This window comes from Suricata suricatta, chromosome 15 (assembly GCF_006229205.1).
Source record: "Suricata suricatta isolate VVHF042 chromosome 15, meerkat_22Aug2017_6uvM2_HiC, whole genome shotgun sequence".
Classification (NCBI taxonomy): Eukaryota; Metazoa; Chordata; class Mammalia; order Carnivora; family Herpestidae; genus Suricata; species Suricata suricatta.
In genome coordinates this window covers 11,871,866-11,897,517 of record NC_043714.1, presented here as the reverse complement: position 1 = coordinate 11,897,517, position 25,652 = coordinate 11,871,866, and the positions used below count along the sequence as shown (strand labels likewise).

Sequence of the window (25,652 nt, the reverse complement as noted above, 5' to 3'; positions counted from 1 at the left end):
TCTCAAAAATGAGGACTGGCTGTGTATAAACCTGAAATGCTAATTTATGCAGCATATGTATTAAAGACCTGAGGTCCTACCAAGAGGCCCATTCACAGTGGCTGTTTCTAATGGGATATGGATGGTGCCGCTGGGAGAATCCTGGGTTCTGTCTTTAAGAACGAATATTTTTATAAGAAATTAAGTAACTTGGCTGCTATGATTGCATGTAGATTTTCTTTTCAGTTTTGAATTCAAAGGAGAAAATAGGAATTTGGAAATTAAAAGTTACACGTAGAGATGTGACTTGAGATACTTTTCTTATTTCTGCCACTTGTTATAGTGTTTTTCTAAATATGCTAGAAAGAGCATGTTTGGAAGGCAATTTGCAGACTAGATTCAGAGAACCTTAAAATCAGGCTTGAAAGACATGTAAAATTAGATACCATGCTAATGAGAATGCTATAAAAATAAATATGTTTTCCTCGGCAAACTATCAGAATGAATATAATTAAAATGGTAAGAAAGAGTAAATATGTGACGTAAGGGGTCATCAAGATTTGGTGAGATACTTTGGATTCCCTTGCTAGGGAAACTAAACTTTTCAAACAATGGATTTAATAGACTATTCATTATGTTCTAAAAAGATACCTTTATAGAATTTAGGAACCAGACTAGGGAAACCGAGTAAACATGTATAACTGAAGCTGTAAGTAGGCTGAAAACAAAAGCATTTTTCATTGGGAGCACAGGATATATTCTATATTGAACTTCCCATATCCACACCCTGTGGCTTATGAAAGCTGGGGAGGGAACCAGCTTTCCACATAAAAACATCTAGAAAGCGTCACGCCCACATGGTGTACCTAGGAAGTGACAGAACCAGCTGGCCATCTGATTGACTGAGTCATGTACTGCATGTGTATTAATTGCCTTATGTCCAAATATAGGACACTGGCACAGGTCGGGGGGGGGGGCACACCCCTGTTCCATATTCCCACAGAACCCATGTCTTAGCAGGGAGTAGACCTTACACAAATGACTTCAGTTTAGTGTTTTGTTGCAAGTGTGCTAAGTGCTGTTGAGAACAAGTATGGTGTGTAACCAGAGCATGTGGTAAGGAGGCCTACTAGTTAGTGGACCAGGGAAGGCTTCCCTGAGTTTGAGGTGAAGATGAGAGCCATTGATGAGGCAAGGGGCGGGTGACTGGAATACCACAGGAAGCATTTGAGGTGTCTGGAGTGGCGGCAGTAAGGAGACATGGGCTCAGATTGCAACATGTCCCGGGTCCAGAGGATGCCTCTTGGCAACCTGGGACGGTCACCTTCCCTTAGGGCATTGTTCAAGGCACAGTGGAATCGGATATGCATTTTGTAAAGATTGACAGGTCTGACATGCAACAAATAGACTGGAGAGAGACAAGAGTGGATATAGGGAGACCATTTAGCTTACTATGCATTTATCCCGATCTGATCTTGCCCTGAGTCACATCTCTGGCAAAAAAGGAGTCAGAAGAGATGAGTTGTAGAAAAGGGACGTTCAGGAGTGTCCCATGCTGCTGGATTGATCCCAGGCATTGGATTTTGTAGTGCAGCGGCCTCCCATTGACCTTGGCAGGAGCCATTTTCAGTGGACACAGATGAAGATGGCCAGAGATAAAATAGTTTAAACCAGGGTGGTGGCAATGAGGGGAAGTGGACCAGCTGAGAAATGTAAGAAGATAAAATGGACAAGGTGTGCTGTGTGGGTATAGCTGAGGCGAGAGAGCAAGGTGCCCGGAACCCCGTCCACCATTCTGGTCTGTGCCCTTGAGGGGTGGCGGTGCTTTATTCCTAAGACAGGTGAGACTGGAAAACGGGCGGGCCCAGAGGCCATGAGTCCAGTCTGTGTGTGTCGCTAGTGTGGGGGGCCGTCTAATAAGCCTGTTGATGGTGCTTTGATCCCAGCAGCGACATCTCATTGTGAGTCTGGGACTCGTGAGTCTATACAAGGTGATCGAAGCCAGAGGCTGAGGTCACTGACGGAGGGAGGACGGTGTGGGAGGACGGGAGCGTCTCTGGCTGACCTTTGCTGAGTGCCAACATTTCATGCCAGACGAGACAAGGATAATTGATGAAGATTGAGACGGAGAAAGGAAAACATAAAAGGAGAACATGGTCACACAGGAAGTCCAAGGGCAGTAATGTTTGAGAAGGAAGGAGCTGGGGAGAGACCTAACCTGGAGAGGGTAGGGCATCTCCGTTAGACGGAATGAGGTGCTCTCTGGTTGGTCTCAGAGGAGCCTTTTCGGGGAAGAGTCCGGGCCCCCAGACAGATTGGAGTGGTTGAGGAAGGAAGTGAGGGACGAGACAGCAAACGCAAATGACTCTTGGAAAAACTTAGGCGGTGAAATGGAGGCAAGAGAGGGGCAAGAGGAGGAGGCACAAGCAAAGGCTTTTTTTTTAAGTTGGTAGAGACTGGAGCGTGTTTACATATCAACACAGTTTAACAAAGTGAGCGACCATTCACGGAGTCTTTGCCGCACAGATACCCAGAAGGACAGGAGTGATGTATTCAAAACGGTCCCTTACTCTACCTTAGCACTGCAAATGCTATATGAAAGTAAGTACTCAAACGTTTTAGGTAGTAAATGGTCAAAAGGAGTAAGTTTGTAACTGTGGTGGAAAATAAGAAAGCTCATTCTAAGTGAACCAGAAAATGTGAGGCATTTTGGAGAAAGGAAAAAGCTTAACTGAAAAAGCTGTGACCCAGCTGAGCCGAGAGAAGAGACCAGAGCTTCGTTTGCAGCAGAGCGGAGAGCCGCCGAGCCCGGGCGGGTGAGCAGGCGGAGGGGGAAGGCAGCGAGTTCAGGGCCTGCTCCCCGAACCCTCGCTCCGCGGGCCTGGCACCAGGAGAGGCTGCCCGTCCTCCCGTGTGAGATCAGAGAGCTGTTCCCCAAACAAAGTAGAGAATCTGCCTAGATTCAGAAGAATCCTTCCCCATAGAAGTGAGAAAAAGGGAAAAGAGAAATCCATCAGGGAGTGAACAGACTTTGGATCTTGGTAATACCACCAGAGATTGGGAAGCACCTTAATTTCCCCATTTTACATGAAGAAAGCTACGTAGTTGCGCATCTCCTCTGGCTGACCGGTGGCCGCCCTGGACTTTGGATCGGGCTTGTTTGGCTCTGCAGCTAACCCACCCTCCTCTGTGGCCTGCCGCCTCCCGGTGACTAGTGCTTCAAGGATGAGTTAGATGTTGTCTTTGCTCTTAAGACCTTATAATGAATGTTATATTACTGGGAGAGTAATGTAGTCCTAAAAGATTATTTTTTCTGTGTATTTTCTAGTATACGAGCCATCAGAAAATGAAGGGATAGAAAGTTCAGGTAAGCTTTTTCTCTATAAACAGGTGTTTCGTACAAGTCAGCCCCCCCTTTTATGTTTATGAAAACTCAGGTAACTTGTAGAACAAAGACAGATGTAGTGAGAAATACATTTGCAAGTCTCCAAGGGAGTAATTGGATTTGCCAGTGTATCTGTTGCCTATTTATGGCAAGTTTTATGTCACCAGGAATGATATTAGCCTATTTGCTAAGTTCTTTGACTGTAATTTAGGAATTAATATTGATGTGCTAATATAAATACTTGTGAGTCGCTCTCTATAAGAAGCCCCAGTCTAAAATGAGCCAAATTTAGGTATCTGAGTAGAGATAAACTAATTTAGGGATGTAGTGTGAGTGAATGTAAAATGTGTTCTTTTTTTGTTTTAGATAATGCTGTAGAAGATTCAAACATAATTTTAGAAGGTAAGTTTTATAGAGATTGCTTTGATGTTTGTATTAAAATTACGTTCATGTGTTCAACAAGTGTGTCTTCAGCATTTTGCTTCTATTTGGTGCTTGGGGCTAGGAGGAGCAGCCTGAAAATGGACAGAATTTCTGTTCTCCTTGGGGTTGGCATTCTAGTGGTCAAACGTGATAAAGTAAAGTTATGAAAAGTGCAACAACAGAGATGAACAACAGGATAGCACCATAGAAGACACCTGGCTCTGGTGAGGAGGGTGACTCTAAATAGGGGAGGTGACTCGGTCAGAAGGGGCCAGCCTGGGCAGGGGTGGGTTGAAAGTTGGGTCCTTTATGTTGCTCTACAGCCCACAGACTATTTTTAAAAGTGAAAGGATTGTTTCTGAAAAGTTAAGAATTGTTGCACATGTTACATGGTGGTACTTTGACACAGGGTAGAGTGACAGAGTTTCTAACAGTTTGCGAAGTTCTTTCACATGTTCTTTCAGTCCTCACAGTGGACAATGAGGAGGAGGTAGGGTATCATATCATTGTGCTTTTGTTTGGTTTGGTTTGGTTTGGTTCTGTTTGTAATAAGTGAAGGACCGACACTGGAGGGAGGTCAGTGGCTGGTCCCACATCAGGCTAGACGTATCTACGCTGGTATTTGACCCAGGCTTGGGGCCTGTACTGGACTCTGGGGTCCACGGGCTTCAATGGCAAGAAATTGCCACCGGGAACATGTAACGGGGAATTTTTAAAAATTACTCTTAGAATTCACTTATGAGCCACTAATTGTCAATTTTCTGATGAAATGTTACTGCACTTGAGCTTGGTTAGGCAGGACATTTAATAGTGCAGTGGACTGAGATGGGAGAAGATAGGGAGGGGTGGAGGCCACGCAGAGACACCAAGGTGGAGCTGTGCCCTCAGCTGCTGCGGACCACGCACACACACACACGCACACACACACCCGTCTCCACGCCATGGGCTGTATTGCCCTCCGGTTCTCCCACCTGCCACTCTGTGCTCTGTGCAGGACATAGCGAGCCTGTTTTCCAGTTAGAATCAGAAAATAGACATGCCTAGGAAGAACTTTAGCCAACCCACCCCATATATAGTGTTTTATGTGGGAGACCAAACACCACAATGTGCCTCTTGGCCCTACCTCTCCTGTAGTAGACATACAGTTTTTCCAGAGACTTTTCTGGCATTTCGAGAAGCCAGTAGAGGCCATAGCAGAGACTGTTAAGAGAATTCCTTCTGGGGGGGGGCAGTGGGATCTGGACTGTGTGCAGTAGCCTGCCCTGTAGTTTCTGTGCTCCTTCAGAACCTGAGTGGACAGTGAGAATGAACTTATCATCTTGGGGCGCTTGGGGGCTCAGTCGGTTAAGCGTCTGACTTCGGCTCAGGTCATGATCTCACGGTTGATGGATTTGAGCCCCGTGTCAGACTCTGTGCTGACAGCTCAGAGCCTAGAGGCTGCTACAGATTCTGGGTCTCTCTCTGTCCCTTTCCTGCTCACGTGCTCTCTCTCAAAAATAAATCCACATTTAAAAATTTAAAAATGAAAAGAATGAACTCATCATCTTCACATGCCCACAGACCTTCTCTTTCCCCCTCTTCCCTGACTTCACTGGATGCATCAGTATATACTTGTATTCCCAAACCAGAAATGTGACTGTCATCATTGACCCTCCCTCCATTCCTGTAGCTAATCTCAAGTCCTGTTGAGACTGTCCATTCTTTTCTCTGTAGCTTTAGTGATCTGGTTCAGCCCTCGTCACCGTCCTGAACAACAGCGGTAGCCTTCTAGCCTGTCTTCTCACTTCTACACTTGTCCCCTTCAAGTCCATCTGTCATGATGCCATTAGGGTGATCTATTCAGAGGTACAGGTTTGGCTTTATCAATCCTATGCCTGAACCCTCTTTTCTTCCCCATCTTGTCAGTAAGCATACTTCCTGTTACAGGTAACAGAAAACTAAACTTGAATTCGCTTAAGCATTGAAGAGACAGGTGACAGATCAGTTGTGAACTTGGAGGACGTAGTGAGGAATTTGGATTACATTCCAAGTACAGTAGAAATCTGGGGAAATACTTAAATGAGATATGGCATAATGTGACTTATGTTTTAAAGAATTACTTCCACTCCTAGTTAGAGAATTGAATGGATGGAGCCAAAACAGAAGTAGGAACCATCCTGTTAGGAAATGATTAACCAATCCAAGGTGATCATGGTGGCCAGGAGTAGTATCATGGCCGTGGAAATGGAGGGGAAAGTTTACAATTTCATATCTATTTTTGAATTACAACTGATGGAACTTTCTGTTGATTGTGAAGGAAAGAGGAGTAAGGGAGCCTTTGGTTTAGTTTGAATAACTGTTGGATGATGGGGCCACCACTTACTGAGAAGAAAACTAGGATATAGAAGAAATTGCTTCGGGGAGAAAATCAAGGCCACGTATTAGACATTTTAAGTTTAGGAGTGATGTGAGATTCCCAGATGGAGGGACGAAGTAGGGGCTTGGATATGCCAATCTGCACTAGATGGCAAGACACGGGACTGGTATAAGTGTTAGGGAGCCGGGAGCCGCCGACATGAAGATGTTACTAACTCCATGGAAACGGATAACATTTTGTATCCATTTCTCTCTCTAGAGAGAGTAGACCAGGAGTCCCAGGACTGAGCTCCAGGGAATTCCAGCAGGGTGAGGTCTGACGGAGCATGAACAACCAGCCAGGCGTGAGGAAAATCATTAGGAAAGAATGTTAAGAAGTGGAAAGAAAGGGAATATGTTTCATGCTCTTGCCATTGGACTTTTGGGACTGACAAGTGTCAATTGCATTTGGGAATATAGAGATTATTGGTGATCTTAGCTAAAGCTATTTGAGTAAATTGATGGGAGTCGAAAGCCATACTGGAGTGGGTTTAAAAAGTCCTGGAATAAAGAAAATCAGGTTATGCTGACATAATTAGTTAGCTATTTCCTTTTTAAATTTTTTTAATGTTTTTTATTTATTTTTGAGAGACAGAGAGAGACAGCATGAGCAGGGGAGGGTCAGAGAGAGAGGGAGACACAGAATCTGAAGCAGGCTCCAGGCTCTGAGCTGTCAGCACAGAGCCCGATGCGGGGCTTTGAACCCACGAACCGTGAGATCATGACCTGAGCTGAAGCCGGACACTTAACCGACTGAGCCACCCAGGCACCCCAGCTATTTCCTTTTTAAAAGTCCTCGTGTTACATCATCACCCAAATAAATTTCAGGTTAATTTTAATTTGTACATTTGTTAAATGCTCTTTTTTCAGAATAAAATTCGTTGAAATTTTAATTTATCTTGCAATATTAAGGCTTTCATAGTATAACATCAGTGATAGAAATAACAATGGAAGCTATTAATACGTTATGATGCACACAATCTTTTCAAACTTAAAATGACAAGTAAACTCAGAGAAAAAAAATACTAATACAGTTGATAAAGTGCTAAGAGATCCCTACTTACTGAGAGTAAAATCAGTAGGCACACTGTAACAAGCCGGTCACAACACAGAAAGCTGGTAAACCCTCACATACTGCCACTTAAACAAAGAAATATTCCAGAATATTAACTTTTTCCTTTTTATGTAAAATATTTCCAAACCTGCCATTTGGTCATGTATTATTCTTAAAATTAGAAGCTAATTAATGTAAAAAGAAATGATTAAAATAGCTGCATAAATATATGAGTTTTAGAAAAAGCTATTTAAAATTCTTCCTTTTGACCCAAGCTTGTTACAAGTTTTTAGAAGCAAAAGCAAAGCTGATATAATCTTATCTTTAGATTAAGTAATGTTCAGTGCATTGTTAGATATGAAGATCTTAAAACGTGATATAATTTTATAGAATGAAGCAGATCAATATATTATTATACCATTAGATGATAAGGTCTACAGTTTAGTTACAAGTGGGTGGAAGCAGCAAGGACAAAGGCAAGATGTTAAAAAGTCATATCCACATTTTTGGCTAGTCTTAGAATATGTTAACTTGAATGTTATTTTTTTAAATATTTATTAAGGATAGAGATTCACTTTTAGGTTTCTATTTCAGCTTCTTTGTGTTATTTCATTCATATTACAGTTAGGGGTTATGTATTAAATACTTTTTAATGAGCAGCTTTGAACGTCTTTCCTCAGCTTTCTTCTCAAGCCTGATACAAAATTGTGACAAAAACCTAGGTTTTAGTTCATGTCTCCTTGCCCCAGCAGTGAGTTTAGAGTTTAGTCACTCGGGGGGATAATGCCTTACCAAACACTTGCAAAGTTCTAGCTAATGCTTCTTTGTTATAATAGTGTGAAAACCTAATGATTTTTTGTGATAATTGCAATCAAATCCCAAAAATATCTGGCAAAATAATCACTGTAACTTCACGCTGGTCGGCACCATGTAACGGATTGTAATTTTGTCATTTATTGCAGAAGCACACCTGTCTCCTGCAGAACAACAGGAAGTGCCACCAGGTAGGACGTTCTGCTACCTGCATTGCTTTTCCTTTTCTGTTTAACTTAAAACGTGCTGTTGATATTCTCAGTAGCTGTATGAAATCAGTCTGTGAAGAGTAAAAATCCTGAAAGAAGGTTTAACTATCCCCAAATTTAGAAAGAAAATTGTCTGTGTTTGATCAGTGAGCCAACGTCAGGAAAACACACGATAGAGTCAGTCGAGTACGTGTTTGTTGAGTTAGAACACGTGAGTGTTAATGGCCCACCATGGTAGACGGCAGTTTTGGTCGTAGTTAGGTGGGGTGGGGTTTCTTCCTTTTCTTTTCTTTTCCTTCAATTCTTCTAATTGATGATGGAGGACATGGAATCACAGTTGCCTTTAAGATGAAAGTTTAGTAGCACATCAACTTGAGACCATCGTCTTGTTCCCCATTCCCCATTTCCTTGAGAGCATCTCGGTGTCCCCGAGCAGTCCTAGCTGTCAGGGCTTGTCAGTTCCCAGCCCCACTGGGTTGACCCATTTCTGTACTCTTCCCTCCCCTCTGCCACGTGTCCCTCTCATCAGCAGGGAATTTGGAGAATGGGAACACCATTTCAACCAAGGCCCGTGCTTTCAAATGCGTATTAAAGATACCTTAATTCTACCTGCAATCAGAAATCAATGTACAAGCCTCCTGTTCTCCTAGCGGAAAAAACATGTTTGGTTAAGAGAGGAATTTCCAGTGCCTCTTTCCCAAGCGTATTTCTTCTTGTGTTTGTGTTTTATTTCCATTGTCTTTCTTTTTGTGTCATTTATTGGTTGAACTTTTGCCATATTTTTTACAGTGGGCTTAATGTGAATTTTATAGCATTGGCCTGCGTTACTATTATGGATTTTGGTGGAAGTAATTGTAACTGTCAAAATCTACGTAATAGTAAATTTCAAGGAAGGAAAAAGAACTTTTCTAATCAAAGACTTTTTAGTTATCCCCCAGCTCATCTTTGCTTATGTAACAATTGTGACGTTTTAGGTTTTGACAGTTGTCCTACCACGTGCATTTATAATACCACGTGCAAATACTGCAGGGAATCGAGTTGGTGGTATTAATGTGACATAAGAATAGAAGTCCATGCAGAAATCGGCCTTTCCCATGACGACTGCTGGGCAGGTGTGCGTATTTTAGGAAAGGTGCACAGACCAGGGAGAGTTGGTGTTTCTGTCCACTTTTGTAACTTCCCCCGGATTGCTAAGTGATGCCTCACAGGACGCCTCGTTTCAGTCTTGAGAAGGCAGCGCAGGGTGACTGAGCTGGCACTGCGGTGACTGTCCACGCCTTTAAGGAAAATTGTCTTATAAGTATTTTTAGAAATTATGAGTTTTTACAACACTGATTTTTTTTCTAGTTACGCTTCATATTTTTTAATATTGACCTGACTTTAGTGAAGATATGAAAGGTAATACCATTTGCTGGCCAGAAATGTCTGTGCTTTTGTTACCATGTTTTATGAGCTAAGCCAAAGAATTTCCTTGGAAAATAAATATAAAATACCATGTGTTTGGGGTGCGGGAATCAGGTGCTTTTTTTGGATGAGATATTTAACACTTAACAACCTAAGCTCATAAAAGTGAAGATTTGATTAATATGCACAATTACTGACCAACAGTAAGCTTGCAATAAACGGTGACCTCGGCTATTTTTGTTTAGTAAGTAATTGGCCTGATCTTCAAAGTGGATCAAGAGAAGTGAAGTCCAGAAAGACATGCTCAAGAAGTTGTAACCTGTAATTGGGTGTCATGAAAATTTGATTGACCCCCTGCACAGTTACAGTTCGACCTTGTCAAAAGAGACTGTGACCAAGAGTCTGCAATAGTGATTTTTATTTATTTATTTATTTTTATTTATTTATTTTTTTTAGCAATAGTGATTTTTTAATGATTGCACTAGGTTTGCTTATTTCTCATTATTTTCATAGTCTTACTTTATATTGCAACTTCTTTTATTCAATCTTACAAAAAAAAGAATAGTTAAAACTCTATATTCGTGATCTTTCTATAGAATAAGCTGACCGCTTTTGTCAGCGTTTAATATCTGTGTGATTACAGAAACTGCAGAACACTGATCATAGGGCCTGTCTCCTTGCTTTTCAGTTCTTCTTACCTTCCAATTTAATATCTGTTATTCAGTGGAAACTTTAATTGAGCGACTCTGCAACAAGATAGCGATCCGTTCGCTTTTTCCTGGCCCTTTGAATCTAACTGATGATTCCTTTGCCTTCTCTGATCATTCTAAGACTAGATTCACTGTCTTAAGGTTGCTTATTAAAAATTCACAATCATGTATTTATTTTTTTAAGTTGGTTTTTTAACATTCACTTACTTATTTTCAAGAGACAGAGAAAAACAGAGCATAAGCAGAGGAGGGGCAGAGAGAGAAGGAGCCACAGAATCTACAGCAGGCTCCAGGCTCTGAGCTGTCAGCACAGAACTTGACATGGGGCTCGAACCCACGAACTGTGAGATCATGAGCTGAGCCGAAGTCAAATGCTCAACTGACTGAGCCACTCAGGTGCCCCGACAATCATGTATTTATTGGTGTGACATAACCCCACAGGGCGGGAGCTGTCTAAATTCACCATTGTATCGATCCACACACCAGGGCACAGATAAATGCTAACATTTATTAAGCATTGTGTAGGTGCTCTTCTAATTCCTTCCAAGCTCTAATCACAGGAGTTTAAATTAAGTCATTTAATACCTTCTGTAGCCTATGAGATAGACTTGCTATCATGTCCATTTTACAGATGAGAAAACTGAGACACAGCAAGGCAGTCAAGGTCCAAGAGCTGACAGGTGGTAGAGCAGAGGCTGCTCCTTGCATGCTGGCTCCCAGGGTCACACTCTTGGCTGCTGCGCCCTAGAGGATTTTACGGAAGGGAAGGCCTCAGAGCTGCTCTGATGTGGTAGGAGTGGAGATCCGTGTTCTTCTGCCTCCTTCTCTTCATATACATATTAGTACTTCACTTCGGGCCTGAGAGGACTGAAGATTAGGATTTATTGTAGAAAAGTAAGTTGTGTAGTAGTTTGAATTGTGTCACCTTTTGTTTCTAATTGTAAGTTTGTAAGTGCTTTGCTGTCAACAAGGATGTAAAAAAAGTCCTAAGGATTGATCATTCTGATTCTAGAAGTCAGTCATTTTGAATACCAGATTTTTTTTTAAAAACATTGTCTTTGCAATCCTTACTCCTTCAGTACGTTTTTACATTTCTCTTCAAACTCAGATTTTTACCTGAAATCGTATAGCTTATGATCCTAGCAATATGACAATAAATATACATAGCGCAATTTGATGCATTTGTGAAGGAATCGCTTATGAAACTCATCAGAGTAAAATTTCCTGCCCAACCCTACGTTAGGCTGTTTCACTAACTGGTTGCATTAACAATACTTTTCTGTCCTACCATGTTTTATGGTAATAATCATGTTATTCAAAATGGAGATAAGTGAGCATCAGTGTTTCTGCTGCTCTTGGGTCTCCGAAAATGGAGCTAACATTTGTAACGCATCCCAGTGTGGACTGGCCTCGCTGTGCTGATGGCTTCACTCCACTGCCTCTGTGCACTCTCACTCTTGCTCCCTCTGGCCACCAGCATTTTCTAACATGATCAGTGAGACAACATAACTCCCTTAGTCTGGCAGCACTAGAGGTCTTAGCTTATGGTCATAAATGCCTAACATGAGGGGCACCTGGGTCTGACTTTGGCTCGGGTTATGTTTGTGAGTTCGAGCCCCACACCGGGTTCTCCGCTGTCCGCACAGCGCCTGTTTCAGATCCTTCGTCCCTGCCCCATTTCTACTCTCTCTCTCCAAAATAAATAAACATTAACAATTAAAAAAAATAAGTATCTAATATGAACGTTATTGTTAGAGATGTCATCATTTATGTAAGAAACGCAAACTGAGCAGTTACAGAGGTCCAGGTTCTGCCCTGGGGGGAGAAGGTACTCGAACAGCGCGGTGCCTGCCCCGCAGTGGCTCACAGTCCTGCAGGCGTGCGGCTGAGTGAAACAACCACGTGATGTCATTAATTCCCCAGCGAGGCACACGGGGCGGCTCACCGAAGGAGGGTAACTAACCCAGCGTTGGGGGCAGGGGTGCGGAGAGTGAGGAGTCCCCCCCATGTGTCATCATGCTGGCGCTGACAGCTGGTCCTGGGGTGCCGCTAGAGGTGACAGGACCTGGCAGGCGGGGAGCAGTTGCTTGGAGGACAGGGACCAAGACAGCGGGCTGCCCTGTCTGGAATGGGTGTAATAAGACAAGCGGAAAGGTGGGCGTCACCTCCTGGAGTGCCCCGTGTGCGATGTTGGAAAATTAGAATCTGGGCCTAAAGGTGGCAGGAGGCCACTGAACAATTCTAAGCAGAGCAGTCACATGGTCACAGCCAGCTTTGAAAGGAGCCGTCCAGGGAAGAGACGGAGACCAGGAAGGGGCGGATGTGCCGACTGACTGGACCGCAGAAGCTCCCACTGCCGTGGACATGTTGCAGGATTGTTAGCACAGTGCCCGGGAGCCGTGGCCTGGCTGCTTGGAGGAACAGAGAGGCGGACACAACAGGAGCAGCAGGCGAACGCTTCTTAGACTCTCAGACCAGAAAGCAAGACTAGTATGAAAGCTCTCTAAGGAGAGGCAGCATCTGAAAGTGACTGCCCAGGGACTGTAGGCAAGTGTCCTTGTTTTCTTAGGAAGGTCCCTTCCCCTCCTCCTCGTGCCTTCCCAGGTTCTACCCTCATCGACAGCTCCAGGTGCTGGGCTGTCCATTCCTGATTGGCTCGTGCCCGTTGTTGGATGAGGGGTGATCTATGGCCATATCATCCCTTGTGGGCATACATTCTGTGGTCTGCTACTGATTTTTAGTCAGGTCTTTTGTCAAATTCCTGAGGGAAACCTGAGAGGGGAGTAGGTGGTGTCTCTTAGTTCTTAAGGGAACCTTCTGCCTGAGGGAGTTTGCTGTGGTCAGACTCTCCCAGTATTGCTCCAGAACATGCGTTTTCCCCCACCCTGGACCTCCCGTCCTGTCCTTTCCCTCTACGCCTATTTTCCCATCGTTTCCTTATTATAGAAGGGCTGGGGAGGTGGGATCCATCCCTGGGGATTGGAATTAGAAACAATTTGCGGGCAAAGAGGGCTGATCAAGGGGAAGAGTCGAGGATGTGTCCCCTGTTCCTGACCTGAGTGAATGAACGATCAGACATGGATCATGGACCCATAGGAGGGGGGACAAAATGGAGAGAAGCAGAGGAGGTGACTGGCCCGGTGCAGGGCACGCTGGGTTTGCAGCTCATGAACCACTTCTGAGTAGAGTTGTCTTTAAATATTCAGGAGCATGTATTTTAGCACATTCCAAATGTTGTTGTAATGGGGCTTTTTTTTTTAGTTTATTTGACCTTTTCTAAAATTTTGTTTTTGATGTTTATTTATTATTGAGACAAGGAGAAACAGCATGAGCTGGGGAGGGGCAGAGAGAGAGGGAGACACAGAATCTGAAGCGGGCTCCAGACTTTGAGCTGTCAGCACAGAGCCCAACGCAGGGCTTGAACCCACAAACCGTGAGATCATGACCTGAGCCAAAGTCAGCCGCTTAACTGACTGAGCCACCCGGGTGACCCTAGTTTATTTGACTTAAAAAAGAAATATTTATTTGTTTAAGTAATCTCTATACCAGTGTGGGGCTTGAACTTACCACCCTGAGATCGAGGGCTGCGTGTTCCACCCACTGAACCCGACAGGCGCCCCAGTGTATTTGCCTTTTCCTCAGTACTCATCATTATCCTGTGAACAGCTTCCCACAAGCTCAGGTTTTTTGATTGCATGGGCTACGCAGTTGCTTATTCCTCTCAAATTCCAAGAGACCCTAACATCAAAGCTCTTTTTAGAAACGCTTTCTATTGAGGTAAAATGAACACATGGAGACACGCTCCCCCGTTGAGCATACAATTTGGTGCGCTTGTACATGGGGCACCCTCCTGTACCCACTCCTCTGAATGCCTCGGGTGCCCCAGAAATCTCCCCCTCTGCCCTCTCAGTAACATCCTCACCAACCGTGACTACTCCGATCCGTGTCACCATTTGACTGGTTTGCTTGCTCTTCAGTTTAATTAAATGAGAACCATTAGTAAACACATAAATACATGTATACTCTTTTGGGGACTATTTTTGTGGCTCAACATCGTGTCTGGGTTTCATCCACTCTGTAATGTTTAATAATTTGGTTGTATCCGTTGCCAACTACTATAAAAACACTACATCAAAAAAATCCATTCTACATTGATGGCTCTTGTGAATGTTTCCAGTTTTTGGCTGTTAAAGTCTCTACAAATAATCTTGTGCCTGTGTTTTGTATGTAAATACTCATTTCTGTTGGATATATGAAAGTATACGTATAATTTCACATCACTTCACATTAGCTCCCAACAATTTTGCTTATATAAGAATTCCTGGATACACACACATGTGTAGGTAGGAAGATAGGAAGAGAGGAAGGAAGGATCATGATCCAGATTTAGAAATTCCATCAGAATTTGGCTGGGCCTCTATATACACCATCGTCTTTTCTACTCGAATTGTAACAGATTTAAAGCTGTCAGAGTAAAATCAACCAGACACTAAGGTTTGAAATGAGACAATATTTGTAAAAAAGTGGGCAAGAATAACTTTTACTTCTTTTAAAATACTGTACACTTTTTGTTAATCCATCATTTATATTGTTTATAACATTGAAAACTGACATAAAATTATGAAAGCAAGGTATTTTAACTGCAACTTATAATATCCAGTTGCTCCTTGAAAATCTTTCCTATATTCCTTTTTCAAATACCATGCTAGATTTTTTTTTTGTCTATGCATTTCATATTAATACAGTGGGAACATTGACAGGAGAAAGAGATTTCATGCTTGCGTTTCTCAAAAGATTGAAATTCTTAAGTTCAGTTGTCCTTCTCAGATGGCTCTAGGAAGCTTACGTTTTCATCAGCAGCTTTGCAAGTAATTCCCAAGGACTCCTCTGGGTAATCTCTCTGCTTAACAAGCTGCCCTTAAAAACAGCAACACATAAAAAGGCAGTTCCTTCCATTGGCGGGTTATTTTTTTGGTTGTTTTAAGTGGAATGAAATAAAGCAGTTTCACAGTCTGTATCTGGTTGGTCCTTTAATTTAGATTTCCCCTTATTTTTACAGATACTTAAAGCTTCAGAAAGACTGCCCCACTACCCACAGGAGGACCAGCCTAAACATACGCTCCAAAAGATGCCTGTCTAGATCTTGTGACGTAATTACTGAGCTGACCAAGATCTTTGGGAATGAACACTAAAGACGTTTTCAGTCGATCATAGTCCACTGGCATTTTAGTGTATTTTTTTTTTTGAAACAAATTACATGTGATGTTACATTCCTGCATGTCCATTTTTGATAGCATTAGTGGATCCTTTGGATTTCTTTTTCTTTTCTTGACAATGCTGTGTCTTATGTACATTTGTGTGTGTGTTTCAGACAGCAGTTAATTGTTCTGACGATGTGGCAGCAATTGCATTGGCACAGTTTTGATATATGTATGTTACTAGTAATTACCACGAACTCTGCGGAACTGATCTGTGTAAAGTGCATACACGTGATTCCCAAGCCATGCGGAGTGCTCTGCACTCTGAGAAACACTACTAGAGGCCCCCATTCGCTGTGAAGACTGGGTTGTGGGTCTCAGCACTGACCTCCCCCTGACATTTCTGCGTTAGCTTTGAGTATTCAGGGTAAAACTCAAACTTTGAGACAGCTGTTAGCTCCTGGATTAGGAGAGTTTAATATTTCAGTGAAAGTCTTAAATTATCATGATTAATTTATTTTTCAAATGGGGGGGGACTAAAATTTCTTGCTAGGACATAGGCAAAAGGAACGGCCTGTTATATCACACAAAAATGCTGTTTGGCACCTCGGATCAGTCTTATAGTAGCTGCAGTCCAACTAGTATTTGTTTAAATGTTAGGAGATCTGTATCAGTTACTGGTGCACATCTTAAAGGTTGCTCGGCCTTTGGCTAATTAAGTAATGTCCTCACAACACTGAAGGTGGCACAGTGATCTTGCTGAAGAGGAGCGCCCTTAGATGGGTTGATTTAGGATGTGTAAAAAGCACTCTCAGAGCCACATGCCCGCTGCTGTTTGCAATGTATGAGCCTTTTTTCCCCTCTACTGTGAAGAGTTTCTTCTATTTTTAATGTGCTTTATCTTGGCTCAGAAATAGTTGCTGTGATGAAAATACTCATTTGTTAGGAAAGAAGTCAGTGACATCATTTTAAAAGGACCATAAGCTATTAAAAAAAAAAAAAGCCATAAGAAGTAATTTCATTTCCATGTCAGGGAAAGCTCTTGATTACGTTAACATTGTTTTAGGACAAGATGACTTTTTTCCTGCTTTTAGGGCTACAATCAAAGAGATTTTATATTTATATCGCTATAGATCATAGTTACAATGTAGTGAATTATGCATGCTGACCAATGTGTAGCAAAATCCAGAAGATTAACTTACTAAGAAAAGCAATAATTTTCTAAAGCTGTGATATGGGTGATACAGAGTTGCTACTCAAATCCTAATAAAGCTCTTAATTCATATTGTGAAGTGTAGAACACTACTTTTTATAAAGCCGTATTTTTTTAGGGAAACTTAGGAGTGACATAGAACTGATAAATAAATAAAATTTTGCTGGAGTTTTGTATATAATCATCTCTACAGCTCTGGAAATTGAGGATTCATTATGCTGTGATCAACTTCAAATACTTTTTAATTCCAAATACCTGACTTAATGAGCCTTGCCTTTACAAACACATGCCAAGATGGGCAACATCAATGGGTTTTCTAAAAATAACGTCAATGTCTTCTGTCTAATGTTATTTGAGTGCAATAAAATGCAGAATTCTCCTCTATATTGTCATTATTTATTGTTATTTTGTTATATAACAAATACAGTTCATCTTACACTTACTAGTATTCTAGAATATTACAGTTTATTTGGTGACTGAAATCACGAAAGTGTACCTTCAATTCTTTTCTTAACCTGTTTCTAATAGGTAATGTTTATTTTGTTTACTGTTTACTCTTAGGATACATTTCTGGGGGTAAGATTAAAATGAAACAGCCCCTGCATCCATCCTCTGTAGGACTTTGTTCAGCACCTAGCAGTTTTGGCAAGCCCCGCTCCCCTGCACCCTCCTGACCCACCCACACCTTGATCCTTGTGCCGTGAGAACGTTAACTTCATCCTAGCTGAGAAGCAGAAAGAGTCTGAGCAGGTGGAAGGGGAGAAAAAGGTACAGCTAGTTCTCTTTCGATCTTCATCCTCTGGGCAGAAAAGGAGAACCAGAAAGTTCCAGAAAGTGTTGTTTTCTTCCCCCAGCATGCCCAGAAGAAACAAGAACAATAAGGGCTTTAAACCAGGATAAGCAGATCCACTTTTATTGGCCTCATTTACTCTGTGTGCTCCATGAGTGGTAGGGAGTTGCGGTTTCCCAGCAGATGGGGATTATCCCTGCTCGTGGACGAGAATGTTCTGAAGTGAGCACGGAGAAACAGGTGGCAGGTGCAGCGAGCTGGAGGGAGGCCAGTGCAAGTGGAGAGCAGGTTGGAGACGGCCCAGCAGTAGTCAGGATAATGGCGGTAGGGCCTGACTCGGGAAGTCCTGGCCAGGGGACAGAAGAGGACAGGAAAGCTGGACTGGAAGACGGGGCTGGGGGGCTGTCAGTGGCGGGGCAGAGCCCTAGGTCTGGGTCTGGGAGGGTCACAGATGCCAGTGTGATGAACGTGGGAGGGCAACTAGGCCCAGAGGGCAGTTAGCTTTGGGACGTGCCTCGGGTCCAAGACCTGGCCAGTGGGCGGACCAGCACAGATTCTGGAATATCACAGTCCAGGACTTCTGAATCCACGAAAGTGATTTTCTTCAATGGTTCATGATAATTTTTGAACAATCAAGATCCCATTCTTTTTAGTAAGATTTTCCTTATTCTGAAAGGGGATAAAAGAGTAAGGACAGTTAGAGATTGCTAACATCTTTCTTCTTCGATATGAGTGCTTAAACACTGAGTAGAAGTTACAAATGAACTTGCGCTTTGGTACTTTTCAGAACTGGGCCGGGTTGATGGAGTTGGTGGGATCATCGGCATTCAGTGCTTAGCACAGTGCCTGGCACACAATAAACGTCCAAAAAGTCGAATTTCGTCTGTGCACAGCCAGGTCCACATAAGGTGTCTCAGGGAAGCGTGTGTAGACAGAATAAAGTAAAGCGGAGTGACACTTTACTAGTAGCTGTGCAGAGTATTGTGAGGTAAGCTGGGTCTCTTAGGGAACCCCTTCCCCTAAGCTACATCTCAGCACTGAGAATCGGACAGGCGAACATGCCTGCTCTGTGTGCGTTTCCCCATATCCAAATATGAGTCGCAGCTGTTAGCATGTTGATGTGAGGTGAGGGACAGAAGGGGGCACGAGAGAGCGCTTTTGCCCAGAGCTGGGGAAGTTTGGGCTTTTTAGGTCAAGATAGATACTTGCCCTATCATAGGTGCTACATTGGAGGAGCAAGAAAGATTGTGTCCCTTGTTCCTGGGAGCACACCTGGCCAGGGCCCTCTCACACCTATTTGAAATGTGATCAATTCAAACCACTTCTCCTTCCTTATTAGCCTCCTTGGGGCAGATCTGTGGAGGACCCTGAACTCTTCTTCATGACCAGTACCCAGCTGCTTTCTCTAGTCAGGTTAGAAGCTTGCATTTTGTGCTTGAGTTTTCAAATTATGCTAGCCATGTGCCAGGTGACAGATCACTAAGGACGTGGAGGGTCCCAACCTGCTGATACCACCGGAAGGACTTCTTGAGAACTGAAATTGTTGATCATTTCCCTCGCTCCTGTATCCTTGATGCCTACGAGAATGCATCCTGTTCAATGATGCACTGCCTAACTTTTTGATAAAGAGGTTATCGCTCTTAAGATCAGAAATTCTAGGATGTTCAACAGAGATCTAGAACGTGTTTTTGTTTTTGTTTGTAAATACCCTGTGTCTGTCCTGCAGCACTGGCAGGAAATGTGTGGCAATCAACTTTATGAAACCCACTCTGGGCAGAATGTGAGACTTGTGGGTCACTATCCCTGTTTCTCTTAGAGAAGGACACTGTAGACGATTCTGTGCTTTGGAGGGATGTAAACTGCTGACCTGGATAATGTCAGGCACTCTACTTTCTCACCCTCAGCTTCCTCCTTTGCGCGGAGGGAGATAAGACCTTCCCATCGGATGTGAGGAGACAGGAGACAGACCCCATGTGCTTGGACCGAGCCTGGCACACTGTGGCTTTCAAACATTCCTCTCTTCTCAACTAGCATCTCAGAAACACGTGACCTATGGAAATTCCTTCCTTGTCTGGGAAGCCTGTCTCAGATTTACTTTTCACTTCTAAAAAATGACAAATTTGATAATGAACATAGGGAGGAAACCGGGGAGCAAGAAGTCCAGTGTGCTGCGCTGTATCCCTGACCTCACCCCAGAGCCCGGGCTACACTGGGGGAAGAACTGAGTCTGATTTTTTATCCGTCTCCCAAACCTATCCCAGCTCCAACATACATGCCAAAACGCGTTCCAAGAAATACCCAAAGCTAGATAAGTACCTACAGGAACTATCATCAACTGGTCTACCAGGGCCCAACCTTTATTAAACAGTACGCCAGACATGAGATAATGCAGAAAGGAGGTTATAAGTGCATGGTCAGGTCAGGTAGCATAGTTTTCCATGTAGGGGGAATGTGGTTGGACCGGTCCAGGTTCTGGGTGGGTTGCACTCAGCCCCATTTGTAGGACAGACCCTAGGACTGTGATTAACTTAGTGAGAGGCTGACACAGGTAAGGTTTTGGTTCCTGGGCACCTGGGCTCAGTGCAAGCATCCTCAGTGAGCCACCTGTGTGTGTGTGAAGTCCTGAGGGAAGGGAGACCGGTGTCACCCCAGTGAGGGGGACATGCTGGATTTCTTTAAAGCTCACAGTGCTATTACAAAGGACTCTTAGGGTTTTAGGAGACCATGCAGGTGTTGGACAAGCTTTGATGGAAGCTCTGCTTCCGTCTTTGCCTTTGTACCCACGGAGGCACTTGGAGTTGGTGGACGTGACCCACGGCCACTTTGCTCTAGGTGTGGAATACTTAGCCAGGTGCCTCATCCCTGGTTACTGTTCAGTGACCTTTTTTTTAAGAGAGAGAAAATGAGCAGGGGAGGGGCAGAGAGGGGAGACAGAGCATCCAAAGCAGGCCTCACGTTGTCAGCACAGCCTGACGCAGGGCTCGAACTCATGAACTGTGAGACCCATGCCCTGAGCCAAAGTCGGAAGCTTAACCAACTGAGACACTAGGCGCCCCACCGCCTGGTGACTTTTATAAGTAATTCAAATGAGTCTAATCTTAATGTTTTGTCACAAATTTTATGTGGAAAGAATTTAGGGTTTTGGAAAATTAAATTCTATGCCCAGAAATAGTTTTCTTAAATTATATTTATTTGAATTCATTTAAATATGGTCCTATATTTTGAGATCTTGAATGGTGACTTTCACAATATTCATTTTGTTTTATCTTTACTTTTCAGAAACAAATAGAAAAGCAGATGATCCAGAACAAAAAGCAAAAGGTGAGATTATCAGATAAACAGCCCTTCAAATATACATAGGAAAAAATCATCATAGCATTCACGAATAGCATGATGATTACCAGTTACAATAAGTTGTCTTTGGGTTTAGTATTTTGATGATTTTATCCAATATTTATTAATATTTACATAAGCACTAAGAGCCAAGGCTCTAAAGAAAGATTGCCTGGCTCGGAATCCTGGTGTTGCTGTTCACTATTTGTGTGTCTGACAATCCCTTGTGTGGTATGCCTCAGTTTCCTCTTCTGTGATATGGGAACAAAATAGTACCAAGTTCAGGAAGCTGAGAACTCCTGTTTCTACAATAGTAATTGGATGAAAATATGTGCAGAGTGCTTAAAGAAGTTGGTTGCACAGGGAAAGCACTTAGGAAATGTTAAATATGACGGTTTATGGTAGCATCTGTGCCAGGAATAGAGATCCAGAGATTAGTAGAACATGTTCTCTTTTTTCAGGCAACCCTGAATTGTTGGAAAGTCATGCAAACAAGGTTATATCCATGTAGAATGAATCATCTCTGCCTTCCCAGAGGTGATTACAGTGGGATTTTAAAACGTTTAATAACCCAGTAGAATTTTAATTCAGTTCTTATTAGAGTGAGGAACTAAGTTAAAAAATGGTATCGATGATCATAGAATGGTGCTTATGTTTAGTTTCTGTATTCCCTTGTCTTCATTCTTTCCACTCCTTGACATTTTTATTAAGTATTTAATTCAAGCCCAGTCAATAAGAATCTCTAAATAGTAAATAAGGCTACAAATTTTAGCCCTCAGAAATCTTTTTTCAAATAAACTTGTATATGTATTTGTTTATTTTCATCATGACATATGTGCTCTCTAACCCCCCTCCTTGCACCCCTTCCCCTCTGGTAACCTCCATTTTGTTCTTATAGTGAAGAATCTATTTTTTGGTGTTTCTCTCCATTTCCTCCCCCTTGCTCATTTGTTTTATGTTCCTCGTATGAGTGAAATTTATGTGCTCGTCTTTCTCTGACTGACTTATTTCTCTTGGCATTACACTCTCTAGTCCTGTTCCTACTGTTGCAAATAGCAGGATTTCCTTCTTTTTTATGGTTGAATGACACTCCGTTGTAGTGAAGATGCATACACCCCATCTTCTTTATCCGTTCCCCGACCGACGGACACTCGGCTGCTCCCATAGTTAGGCTGCTGTAAATAATGCTGCAGTAAACATAGGGGTGCATGCATCCTTTGAATTCGTTTTTTGGTTTGTTTGTTTTTGGGAGTAAAGAGCCAGTAGTGCAATTATTGGATCGCAGGGTAGTTCTGTTTGCTTTTAGTGTCATTCAAATGATGAAATCTTTAATGATTAAACATTATAATTTCATAAATGCCTTTAATTTTTAGAGATGAAAGCAGTGTCTACATTTGAGAAGATATAGCAGGTATTATATTTACACAGAACGTGTGATAATATCCATAGTGTACACAGTCAGTGTACAAATAAAACTTGACGAACATATGGAATCGCTAGCCTTTGGCTGTAGTTTGGTAGCCCTTAGATGGGAATGTATTTTTTTCCAGACTAGCTGTATTTAATTTTTTTATCAAATTAATACAGATACAGTTTTTAAAATACAACTTTTCACGAAAACAGTAGGCTCTAACTGCACCGCTCCCTGTCCGTGAGTCCCTTTCCTGACTTTCTCTTAGCTGTTTTTTCTAGTACTTACCTGCACATTTCTAAATAACTTACTAATTCTGTGAGTTTCTCGTCAGTTTTGGAAACTGTTGGTTGGCTTTTGTACAAAGAGGCCTGGGATTTAGCTCAGTCATGCGCAAGTTCTCCAGTGTATCATGACGCACTCCGATCATTGTGACTAAGCAGCCCTCTTAGCCACAGTTTTGTTTTCTGCCGTTTCAGTTAACTGCAGTCAGATGTGGTCAGGAAACAGATGATCCTCTTCCTGGCGTATTGTCAGGGCAGTGGTCATCTAATTCTGCATCACAATGCCTGCATCCTTCACTTCACTTCATCTCATCATGGAGATGTTGTCCTAACAAGGACGAGTACAGGACAGTAAGGTATTTTGAGACAGAGAGAGAGAGATCACATTCATTGTAACTTTTCTTACAGTATATTGCTCTACTTATCCTATTTTATTATTAATATTGTTGTTAATCTCCTACTGTGCCTAATTGGTAAATTAAACTTTATCATGGGTGTATCTACATCAGAAAAAAGGGGTCAGTACTGTCTGGCTTCTGGCCTCCACTAGGAATCTTGGAGTGGATCCCCGCAGACAAGGGGGGGATGGCTGTACTGAGGAGTAAAAAAACAAATAAATAAATAAAGCAAGGAGCAGGGTAGCTTCAGTTTTTGGATAGATCCTTGATTCCAGAATGCTTCCTTCACTTGTTTGCTGATATCACATCCCCTTGGTTTTCCCCCTACTCTCCACTGTTTGCTTGGTCTCAGCCTCTTAGGATGGTCACTCATCTCCCTGACCGTCCAGCACTCAAGTGTCCCTGGACTCGGGCCTCCGAGTATGTCTCTGTCTGCATGCTGTCCCTCTGTGATCTTCCCTAATCTCTACCCTGGTACCCCAAGGGATTAGCACACTCCCCCAGCAGCCTGGGTGTCTTCTCCAGACTGGGGTGTCATGCTGTCACCCGTGCCTGCCCGAGAGCTTCATTTGGACGTCTGACAATCAGTTCAAACTTAACAGATATAACGGAACTCCTGACCTTCCTCCTCCAAACCCACTCCTCCTACGGAGTGTCTCTTTCAAGCCTCCCTGTGTTCCCCTGCAGATCCTGTCAGACCTCTCCCCACCATGAGCCAGGTTTCCGCTGCCTCCTGCCACCGCCACCACCGCCAACCTGGCTCCCCACCACCCCCATTTCTTGCTGCATGACTCCCCTTGCCTTCCTGCGTCCCGTCTCAATGACCTTTCTCAGGGCAGTACGTGACCCTCTGAAAACCGAGGCCCTGTCGTGTTGCCCAGAGCCTCCAGCTTCTTCATAGCTTCTTCAAAACACAACAAGGAGGGGCGCCTGGGTGGCTCAGTCGGTTAAGCGTCCAGCTTCAGCTCAGGTCTTGATCTGGCGGTTTGAGAGTTTGAGCCCCACCTTGGGCTCTCCATGGACAGTGTGGAGCCTGCTTGGGATTTTCTCTCCCTCTCTCCCTCTCTGTCCCTCCCCAACACATGCTCTCTCTCTCTCAAAATAAATAAAAATAAAACTTAAACAAAAAGAATTAATAATTCTATGTCCCTTCCTTTTAGAGAGTCATCTTTAGTTTATTTTGATGGGGTCATGGATTTGAAATAGGGCTTGTTTGGAGGTGCCAGATTCTTAAATTGAATCAGACTCCTTGTGTCTGGTTTTTTGTTTGTTTTATTTTTTTTTAAGTTTTCATGTTATTTTTGAGAAAGAGTGTGAGCGGGAGAGGGGCAGAGAGAGAGAGAGGGAGGCACAGAATCCAAAGCAGGCTCCAGACTCCTAGCTGTCTACGCAGAGCCTGATGCGGGGCTACAGCCCACAGGCTGTGAGATCATGACCTGAGCCTAAGTCAGACTCTTAACAGACTGAGCCCCCCAGGCGCCTCCTCCTTGTGTCTGTTTTAGATAAAGTTGCTGTATCAGTTTCTCCCCACTGGAGGTCAGCCTTTCCCTCTTGTTTCGTATTCCACAGCCACAGACTGCATGTACTACGAAGGAATGCAGTGCTAAAACAGCTTACTAGATGTCAGATTCAAACATGAACATTTATTCACCCATCTATTCAATTCATGCCGTGTACCTACTATGTGCAAGGCCCTATTTTAGGCAGTGGCACACACAGTAAAAACAAAGCCCTGGTTCTCATGGTACTTAATCATCTAGTGTATGTGTGTTGAGGGGGAAGGTTGGAGCTGTAATTTTTGAAAATTAGAATATAATAGTGACAAGTATGAAAAGGAATATAAAATAGGAAGAAAATACGGAGAATGACAGTGGGCAGGGGTATTGCCCGTGGAGAGGCCTCTGGGCCAGTGACACTTGAAGATGTGAGGGAATGAGCTGCGGGAGCATCTGGGAGAAGCAAGTCCGGGATGAATAGCATATCCAGAGTTCCCGAGGGAGTGTGCTGAGCAGACATGAGGACCAGTGAGGAGGCTGGGGAACCGGGGAGGGGGAGGAGGGGGAGGAGGGGGTGAGATCGGAGGGCTCGTAGGGTCCAGATCACGCAGGGCTATGAAGGCACCAGCCCTAAGGATTTTGTGTATTATCTCGAGCGAGATGGGAAGCCACTGGGAGATTTTGAACAGAAGGTGGTTATGATGTGCCTCTGTTACAAAAGGTTCGTTCTAACTCTGCGGAGGCGAGATCGGCAGCACGGAGGCCACCTAGGCGACTCCTAGAGGTGGTGATGGGTGGGATTAGGATGTGGGGTAGTGGAGGTGAGTGACATTTAGATTCTCCATGTATTTGAAGATACAGTCACTAGAGTTTGTGACCGGACAGGATAGGAGGTATGAAAGAGAGACGGGGATCAAAAATGACTTAAGAAAGATGTGCTTTGACAATTCATTGAACAAGAAAGTCTGCGACAGGTGGCTGACTTAACATATATCGAGTGATAGTTATTAGTTTGGGATTTGTGAGTCTTTAAAGGAATTTGAGAAGAGCTAACAAAATACCCATGCCTTCAAAAAGGAAATGTGTTTTGCTCTGTGTGTGTGTGTGTGTGTGTGTCTGTGTGTGTGTGTGTGTGTGTTAAAATTGCATTTGAATCAA

General features: G+C 43.2%; 1 protein-coding gene across 1 annotated transcript in view; it reads left to right on the top strand.

The window, feature by feature from the left end:
* Nucleotides 1-25,652, top strand: part of ASPH (aspartate beta-hydroxylase) — a 210,243-nt gene that overhangs the window by 78,706 nt on the left and 105,885 nt on the right. Inside the window, exons 11-14 of the mRNA XM_029923909.1 lie at nt 3,308-3,346; nt 3,731-3,766; nt 8,198-8,239; nt 20,852-20,893. Of these exons, the coding sequence (XP_029779769.1) occupies nt 3,308-3,346; nt 3,731-3,766; nt 8,198-8,239; nt 20,852-20,893 (159 nt within the window). The remainder of the gene's footprint in view (nt 1-3,307; nt 3,347-3,730; nt 3,767-8,197; nt 8,240-20,851; nt 20,894-25,652) is intronic.